Source organism: Bubalus bubalis, chromosome 11, assembly GCF_019923935.1.
Source record: "Bubalus bubalis isolate 160015118507 breed Murrah chromosome 11, NDDB_SH_1, whole genome shotgun sequence".
Taxonomy (NCBI): domain Eukaryota; kingdom Metazoa; phylum Chordata; class Mammalia; order Artiodactyla; family Bovidae; genus Bubalus; species Bubalus bubalis.
The window spans coordinates 42,164,115-42,173,641 of NC_059167.1; the positions used below are offsets into that span (position 1 = coordinate 42,164,115).

The window sequence follows — 9,527 nt, forward strand, 5'->3', positions numbered from 1 at the left end:
TACATGAAAGCAATAGACCTAACCAGAACTTTTTCCCCACTGGGATGGCATTTATTAGAAGCTCCCATCAAGGCATATTTCTCTGAATAAATTTCATGCATGTTTCTCACAAAAGTAATCAGTAGAAAATCCAAAAAAATCTAAAGAAAAGACTTGACATGCTAAATATATGTGCTGAATATACAGCCTTTTTTGAAACTGTTCAAAAAGAGTTCATTGTGAACATTCGAAAACACATGTCTAGGGAAGAAATCTGAACTGTACAGCAGCATCAGTTCAACATCCTTCCTCCCCACCTGATGTAACTTTGATGTCCACTTTTGTACTACTGACCAAATCTGAGATAGATAACATAATTGTACTCATAAATAACGTGTGAGTTGGTTTCTTGAATTCCAACATAGGAGGCAAAAACAAATGTTAATAGTATATAGTTCAGTGATTTTCACTATGATAGTTATTAAGACTCAAAACTTATTAAGGTCTAAAATATCAACCTTTGAACATATGAGAATCCTGAACAGCTTTATAAATCTGGGCTAGAAGACATTTGAATTTTTTTTTCTAATTCAAGGTATATGGTTATATTAAATTCTCAGTCCCATATGAAAAAAAAACAAAGAATACTAATATAAAGAAATAAGGCAATTTAAAAATAACTTTTCCTGATACCCCCAAATAATACCAACTCATAAATTACTTTGGTAACAACAAATTCATATCCTTGCTCTTTCCCAGCAGTGCAGTGTTTAGGATTCCACTTCCACTGCAGGGGGCATGGGTTCAATCCCTGGTGAGGAAACAAATACCCCACAAGCGACCAGACTAGCCAAAAACAAAAAAAAAAAAAGTTTTTTGTTTTGTTTTGCAACAAGTTTTTAATACCTAGTCTCATCTGTTCTTTATACGTTTTGTGAATTTATGTAACCACTATTCAAAAAGTGTCATGCATAATTTATAACTAATATCTGCACATATACATGGAGAAGGAAATGGCAACCCACTCCGGTGTTCTTGCCTGGAGAATCCCAGGGATGGGGGAGCCTGGTGGGCTGCCGTCTATGGGGTCGCACAGAGTCGGACACGACTGAAGCGACTTAGCAGCAGCAGCAGCAGCAGTGATCTATATGCAGAGAAGGGAATGGCACCCTACTCCAGTACTCTTGCCTAGAAAATCCCATGGACGGAGGCGCCTGGAACGCTGCAGTCCATGGGGTCGCCGAGGGTCGGACACGACTGAGTGACTTCACTTTCACTTTTCACTTTCATGCATTGGAGGAGGAAATGGCAACCCACTCCAGTGTTCTTGCCTTGAGAATCCCAGGGACAGGGGAGCCTGGTGGGCTGCCGTCTATGGGGTCGCACAGAGTCAGAGACGACTGAAGCAATTTAGCAGCAGCAGCACATATACACAGTCTATGTCCCAAAAAATTAAAGTCTGTATTGGCTTCTATTCTAAGTGCAATTCTAGATATTGGCATTCAACAATAAAACTCACAAACACTGAAATGATCCTTTGTTTTTACCAAAAAAGAGAAGCTGCTGTAGTCAACAGCTGCACAAACAGAAGATGTCACTAGTAGGAACAGACTGGCAAACTTTCTCCCACAATTACAACTCCCTATGGTTTTAAAAGTTGTTTGTCGTGACTTTGGGGCCTTCAGCATCATACATCAAAATGCAGCCTCAGCTGTCCTCAGGCCTGAAAATAATGTTCATACGGCAAACTATTTTTTTAAATTTCACATAATAAAGGTCATACAGATAATATGTTAAGCAAGCAACAGATTTTGGCAGTTATTTCATTAATATAGAAATTAAAGGAAAAAATGTCTTACATAGTAGACAACAAAATGTTATGAAAAAATTAACTAGTTACTTCATACAATGATACTCCTCAGTTTGTATTTCTGTTTAGTCTATTTATGCCATGACCGTTAAGAAATCAGAAATTTTATAGCAAATTTTTGTCTCCTTAAAGAAAATAAAAATATGGAAGAAGTCTAAACAGAACAAAATCTACTCCTGTACTGCTATTTGCTTAAAAAAAAAAAAAAAAAAGACACTGTACTGTAAAATTACCTTTATCTTTCAGAAATTACTTCAGAATTTTCCAAGTTAATGAAAATTCATAATCCCAGAAACCTGTTTTGAACAAGAAACTGTAGAAACCTTATTTAAAAGTTTATTAAACAAATGCATTCAGATCACTGAGAGCCTGTATAATTTAATAAATGCACACTGAGCTCATGCACTGAAGAGAGCACCACACTGGTATGAAGCACACATCAACAGAAAATGCAGACTAAATTCCTCTGAGATGGAACTTTCAGAAGAGTACAAATAATTTCCCCAGAAAGCAATAGAAAAATGACACCCACTTAAAATCAAAACTGAAGTAGAACATAATAAAGCATGCTCCCACAGTGAAATGTCAGTACGTACTACACACCTACAGAACAAATACGACTATGGAAACCCTCCACGTTCTTGCTATATTAAGGTAAATAGGATATATCAAACACTAAGATGTTTTATATATCATGACCAAAGATAAAATAAATGTCTTCTGAAGGAAAATGTGCTTAAGAAATACCTGCTGGCTTTATTGTTTTCTGGAACGTCTTTTACTGAAAGTAAGCCACTTGACAAAATAAACCAGTAGTTATACATATCAAGTTTTGCAAGACTTTAGAAAATACTGAAGAGAAAAATCAAAGCATTTAACTTAGACTCTGCCTACTTGCTTTCCTATTCATACATTTTCCCTCTTTTCTTAAAATGGACCACATTTAATCTTGTTAAACTCTGATGGTACTTTTTTAAAACCTAACTTTCTAAATTTAATACTAGTGTTTGGAATATCTATTTATTTTCTTTCTTTCTTTCAGGAGTTCTCCCCCCATCCCCACTTCTTTCCTTGGATGCTTAATTTTTAACTTCCTTTTAAAATGCTGAACAGCAAAAACATTTATGACTATGCCTTTGCCTCAGAGTATAGCTTCAGCCACATCCCATACATTTTAATATGCAGTATTTTATTATGTTTTAAAATTTTTTTAATTGCACTTTTAAATTCCCCTTTGACTTAAAAGCTTAGGAGAAAAAATGCCTTTTTAAATTTCCAAATGATATTTTCACTAAATGAGCATTATTTACTTTCTTTTTGATTACAAAAGCATTTTTAAAATGTTAAGGCAATAGCTTACTTAGATCTATAAAAGCTAACTTTAAGTATTACTGAATAATAAACATTTTAGAGTAACTCATTTAGAATACATTTAGTTTGCAGTGCTGACTCTATTTGACATTTATAATTATTTAAAGAAAAAATTATAACCCAGATAATATTATACCTTTATTGGTAAACAGCTCTTTGCATGAAACCATATACACTTATCACACATCTGGTTTTCTAAGAATTAAATGCATTAGTGATCAATAATTTTGCAAATTACTTTAAAAGAACTCATCTAACATTAATGTACTAAAAACTAAGCCCGAGTTTAAATTATTTGATAATACAAAAGAGATTGTCAACCTCAAGTGTTCTGTCACTTCTAAAGCCACTGTTTATTTTTTTTTAAAAAATCTCAAAACACTGTCCTAAATGTCATAAAAATAGAAATACAAAAACTTTATAAACAAACTCCATTATTTAGTCTTCACATCCCTTTATATCAGTTTTTTTTTTTTCCCTTTTAAGGACAGGGAAAAAAAACACCTAAGATCCGGCACAGCTAAATAAACAAAACAGATTTTTTTTTAAAATGCACTATACTAAGCAGCATCCTTTCTCAGAACTACCTCTGGCAATTAAAATAAGCTACTCATTTTGATTTAAAACAGTCTTGCTAAAAGAGGTTACTCCTGAGATTCTCTTATGGTTATAACATTTTTTCAAATAGTCATTACTACAGTTAAGATTACTAGCTAGCATGTATTCCCAGTAACTTGCTTTTTATAATCTTGATCAACACACACAGAATTTATCCTTTTATACAAAGATTTATATATATATATATAAACAAGAAGTAATTCCAAGAACTACAACATGAATGTCTTCAGGCAAAACACGCTTAGATATTTTTTAAGTTACACTTGTGCAATACTCCAAGGATTTAAGACAAAATGCAGAAAGTCTGTATTAGTACTAGTCTTTAAAAATCAAACTTCTATGAATAGTCAACCACTATAATATTATAAGTTTTAATGCTGTAGACATTCCCAGAAATTCTGAATATAAACCAACACTGGTTTAAAATAAATGTTTTGAGAGAAAAATGGAAATTCAGCACATGTGGCATCTGTTTTTAATGACTTTTACTTATTAAATTCATTTAGTAAAAGTATAAAAGTACATTCCAAATAACTTGGAAAAGCCATTACATTACTCAGTGGTATAGTGAAAGCAATCAAGAACACCACACAGTGGACAGATCTCAGTTCCAGCCCCTAATTTATCATTAAGTTAATAGTTCTGTGCCTTTTTTCAATGATGAATATGAGAATATAATGAAAATAATGGAGTTTTGCCATCAGAAAGGTGCTAATTTAAAATGAAGGAGACTCCTTCCAGGTCATCCACGGACCTCTGAATTAACTGTCTACAGCATGAACTAGGCAAAGCAGCATCACTTCTTGGGATCTCAGCTTTCTGTGAGTGTATGTGTGGGGGAAAGAGGAATTGATTCAAATTATTCTCTCATAATCCCCTAGGATTAGGCTAAGGGAAGAGGTAGGAGGTACTGGAGAGAAAAAAAAAAAAAAATTCTTCAACAGAAAACCTACATTTATGTTTTTTTCTGAAGCTTAAATTTCTACAAAATTTTAATAGGTTGTGGACTCTGGAAAGAAACGGGATGAAAGACAAATAGGCTCTCTAAAGAATTTGCTCATAGCACTTGCTGTCAAGATAATTACATACAAATAACTATGCTAAAAGTTACCATCTAAATAGTTAATTACACTTCCTCTGGGATGAAAGGAACCATAAGTATATATATATATACATGGAACCATAAATATATACATGACAGCATTACTAGTTACAGTTCTGTCATCCTAGTGAAGAAACAAAATGTTTAACCCTTTCATTAGTGACACACGTACTGGAAAATCATTCAAGAAAATTTCTTATTCACTTCTCAGGCTTTGAAATTTCGGGCGTTTTTTGATAGGTATCTTGAAAAATTATTTTTCATTAAACTGGATATAGGGGACATATAAAATACCCTGGGTCACAGGAAAAGCCTGAATTAATTTGTCAAGGGGTCCCCATCAGTTTTGCTTTGGTAAATGCACAAACTGTTTCGTAAAACTCGTTTGTGTTTTCAGTCATATTTACACAAGCTTTTTTTAAATAAAGATTTTTATACAAAGGAAAAAAGAAAAAAACAAAACAAATATCCACAACCAGGAAGCTGCTGTCTGCTGAAAGAGACCGATTTCAAAATCTGAACTCCCTGACTAGCTACATATATACACATAAATACACCAGCTACATATATACAAATACAAGAATTTGGGAAATCTTGTCTCGTTATTCAGGTGTTAATTATACATTTGTAAAGTAATCGGGCTAACCCCTAATCTCTCTTTTTCCTTCATCTATTTGCCGAGTTCATTACTGGGCAAGGCCTTCAACTGAAGAGGGGGAATGGACAGTGAGTAAACTTCGATTTCATCAAATTAAATCCCTTCATACAGATCTCAGAATGGAAAATACTGAAACTTTTTGGAAGGAAGAAAACTATTATTTTAGATTTTTTCCCTTTTTTTTAAACACTGTCACCATCCCAGCCTCCCAGCACCTACTAGCTTGGATAATCAATAATTTGATGCAACTGAAACATTAATGGGACTTCGTGAATACGAAAACGGGCTCGGAAATGAACTCGTCCTTCGGGTCCTACACCTTTAAAATACAAAATCGATGTTTCAAAAACACTATTTTTTTTTTTTTTTTTGGCAAAATAACTGGCTAGAAGGGCAAAGGGAAACCGCAGTATTTCATATCTAAAAAGGAACACCTCCATAAAACCACTGCAAAAACAATGCTTCGCTCAAGGGAACGTAGGTCTTAAAAAGCCCATAACCCCTCCATCATCTGTAGTTATCACATTCCCTGACAGTTTTTCTAAGTGAGAAGCCTTTCCACCTTGAAAACACATTCCAGAACTGAAGGGAAGGGGGAGGGGGGTTAGTATTTGGTGAAGTTATAAACCCTCTCGCGGGAAAGAACGGAGAACTTGGGAATCTTCTGGCCCCTTTCACCAAACAAGTCAGGGCGGCCAAAAGCAAATCCCCAGCCCAGGGGAAATCGGAGCTGGAAAAGCCTCCAAGCTCGAGACAGCATCTGAAACAATGCAGGAGAGGGGCGCCGCCAGGATCCCGGGGAAAGGAGGTCTGCGCCAGCAGGAACCCGAGGGCTCCGGCCGTCCGGGCCCACGCTCGGAGACCAGGGCCCGCTCGGGAGGAAGCCGCGACCCCCAGCTCCCGGCCCGACCGGCCTGGCTCAAGCCCGCGTACCTGCTCTGCGGGGGCTCGGTCCATGGCGCCTGCAGCCGCAACGGGCCCGCGTTAGTCGGTGTGAAGAGTGCCTCGGGCCGCTTTCTCCATGGCCCCCCGCTCGGGTCGAGACCGGGCTCCGGACCTCCGCCCCTATCTAGCTGGCCGCGACGCAGAGTCCGGCTACGCCACTGGCCGAGGAGGCGGCCCCAGCTCCGGGAGGAGGGGGCAGCGGCAGCAGCAGCCTCGGGGAGGGATCATCTGGGACGGAAGCCGAGGAGGGCCCAAATGAGCTAGAGGCGTAGTCGGAAATGGCGGAGAAGGGAAAGAAGGAGGCGGAGGTCCACAGGGGCAGTGGGCGGAGTGATCGCAGGCGGCCTGAGCTGGCGGAAACCCAACGCGAGCTGGCAGTTCTGGAGGCTGAAGCCAGCTGGACATTCCGAGGAGCATGTTCCCTGAGCCGCTCTGCGCTTTGCTTGGGACTTAACTCCCCCTCTGGACTGCTGAACTAAGGAGTGTGGAGCCACTCGGACACGCGCGTTTTGAGGACTTGAGCGACCTCGGAGACCACTTGGGTCTGTCAGTCTCAGTCCTGTGGGACTCTGCAACCCTATCATGGACTGTAGCCCGCCAGTCTCCTCTGTCCATGGAATTTTTTAGGCAAAAATACCGGAGCTGTTTGTCATTTCCTACTTCAGGAGATCTTCCTTCCCAAACCAGGGTTGGAACCGGTGTCTCTTGCATTGGCAAGTGGATTGTTTGCCCAGAGACCACTTTCTCATCCCAAACTACCTCTGGTATATCGGAAGAGGTTTTAGCTGCCTGTACATATGTTATTCTGTCTTTTGTCATCTGGCTAAAGGAGGCCTTAACTGTAAAGGAGAATACCACAGTATGGCGACAACTGAGAAATGAGACAGGAAGTTCCACAAATAGTGGTTAGGTAATTCATTGTCAAGGACCAAGTTCAACCCTAGGCTCACCTTCAGGCTTCTCTGCCCTATCTCAGAACCCGTAATTTTCCCCACCACTCAACAGGTAACATACTCTGGTATGTTGCCTTTCCACCGTGCTTATTGATTGTTCCTCTTACCTTCGGTTCCTTAGTTCCTTGAGGAAAGAGACTGCCATGAGATTGGACACTTGGTAATCATTGTGGATTGCCTCTGGATATCTCCTCAAACACATCCTCCAACACATACCCTAAGAGTTCTTGTTTGCTGGTCAGTTCCAGGGTAAGGAAGAAAAATTAAAAGCTTGTTGTTCAGTTGCTAAGGCATGCCCAACTCTTTGCCACCCTATGGACTGCAGCATGCCAGGCATCCCTGTCCTTCATTGTCTCCTAGAGTCTGCTCAAACTCATGTCCGCTGAGTCGGGGGATGCCATCCAGTCATCTCATCCTCTGTTACCCCGTTCTCCTGCCCTCAAGGTTTCCCAGCATCAGGGTATTTTCCAATGAGTCAGTTCTTGGTATCAGGCTGGCCAAAGTATTGGAGCTTCAGCTTCAGCATCAATCTTTCCAGTGAATATTCAGGGTTGATTTCTTTAAACATTGACTGGTTTGATCTCCTTACTGTCCAAGATGCTCTGAAGAGTCTTCTCCAGCACCACAGTTCAACAGCATCAAAGCATAAAAGCTAAATTATACTTAAGTGAAAGAAGAGAGTAGAGGTGGCTCCTGTTTTGAAGGACTAGTGTGGAGATACACAGCTGGAGAAGAATTTTGAGAAGCTTGCTTTGTTATGCTTCAGTAAAAACTTGCTTTGCCTTTTCAGTTAGTCTGGCTCAATAGTCTAGTTTTATTTGAATAGGACTTCAAGAAGTTGTGGAGCCCCCAACTGTACTTAAGTTGATACTATATTTTGACTTGGTGAAAGGAGTTATGTAAAGTTAATAAGACTTACATCAAGGCTGGCAGCAGAAATTATTTCTGAGGAGAAACATATTTGTGTGTAAAGATCTCTCATTTATTTAGTTTTAGTAGCTCTACTTCCTCAAATTTTGTGTGTGTTTGTGTGTGTGTACATGTATGTGTGTGTGTTTATGTGCTTAGGCTCATATATACATTATGGTTACCTACATGAGTGATTCGTGTAATGTTAAGTCTCTAGTGTCTATCAGTGAATGCTGAATGAATTTAGGTTTGCTCAGAAAAACTAAACTATTTATAATATATAGTTATGTAAACTAACAGATGATCATCTTGCTTCACACTTGAAAGGTAAAAAGAACTCTGAATTTTTAGAATTTCCCCCATGGTGTCTTTAGCCATAAGATACCCCTGCTGCTGCTAAGTCGCTTCAGTCATGTCCGACTCTGTGTGACCCCATAGACGGCAGCCCATCAGGCTCCCCCGTCCCTGGGATTCTCCAGGCAAGAACACTGGAGCGGGTTGCCATTTCCTTCTCCAATGCATGAAAGTGAAAGTGAAGTCGCTCAGTCATGTCCGACTTTTCGCGACCCCATGGTCTGCAGCCTACCAGGCTCCTCTGTCCATGGGATTTTCCAGGTAAGAGTACTGGAGTAGGGTGCCATTGCCTTCTCCGAAGATAGCCCTATCTGGGTAAAAATTCAGTAACAGTACAGTCATAAAATTACCATAGTACTTTGGTTTTCTTCCTTTAAAGAATGACCTAAGGAAATTGAAATATAGGATCTTGAAAAATATTTCCACTTTATAGAATTTTTATGACTATGAAATAGTTCTTGCAGAGGATCTTTTATGTACAAGACAGTCACTTAAATTTTAGAACAGATTTATGAAAAATTATAAGAACAAAAATGTCACAATGCCCTTCCAATTTAACACAGTCCTAGGAAAGCTCTTATTCTAAAAGCTATTAGAATAAAAATTTAAATCTATGAAGGAAGAGAAGACATTTTAAAACATTACATTTTACAGATGATTGAATTTTAATTAAGTCTTTCATTCAGCAAGAAATATTTAACGTGCTAGGTGCTAGGCTAAGTACTGGAGGTTAGTAGTTAATAAGACACTGAGGACAGAGGCCATGTT

General features: G+C 38.7%; 1 protein-coding gene across 2 annotated transcripts in view; it reads right to left on the bottom strand.

The window, feature by feature from the left end:
- SECISBP2L (SECIS binding protein 2 like) overlaps positions 1-6,781 on the bottom strand; it is a 58,548-nt gene extending 51,767 nt beyond the window's left edge. The window contains exon 1 of one of the 2 annotated variants that reach the window (XM_006077811.4): positions 6,532-6,781. In XM_006077811.4, the coding sequence (XP_006077873.4) occupies positions 6,532-6,555 (24 nt within the window). In that variant the 5' untranslated portion in view covers positions 6,556-6,781. The remainder of the gene's footprint in view (positions 1-6,531) is intronic. The other variant, XM_006077810.4, reaches the window with a different exon arrangement.
- Positions 6,782-9,527: the final 2,746 nt, after the last annotated feature.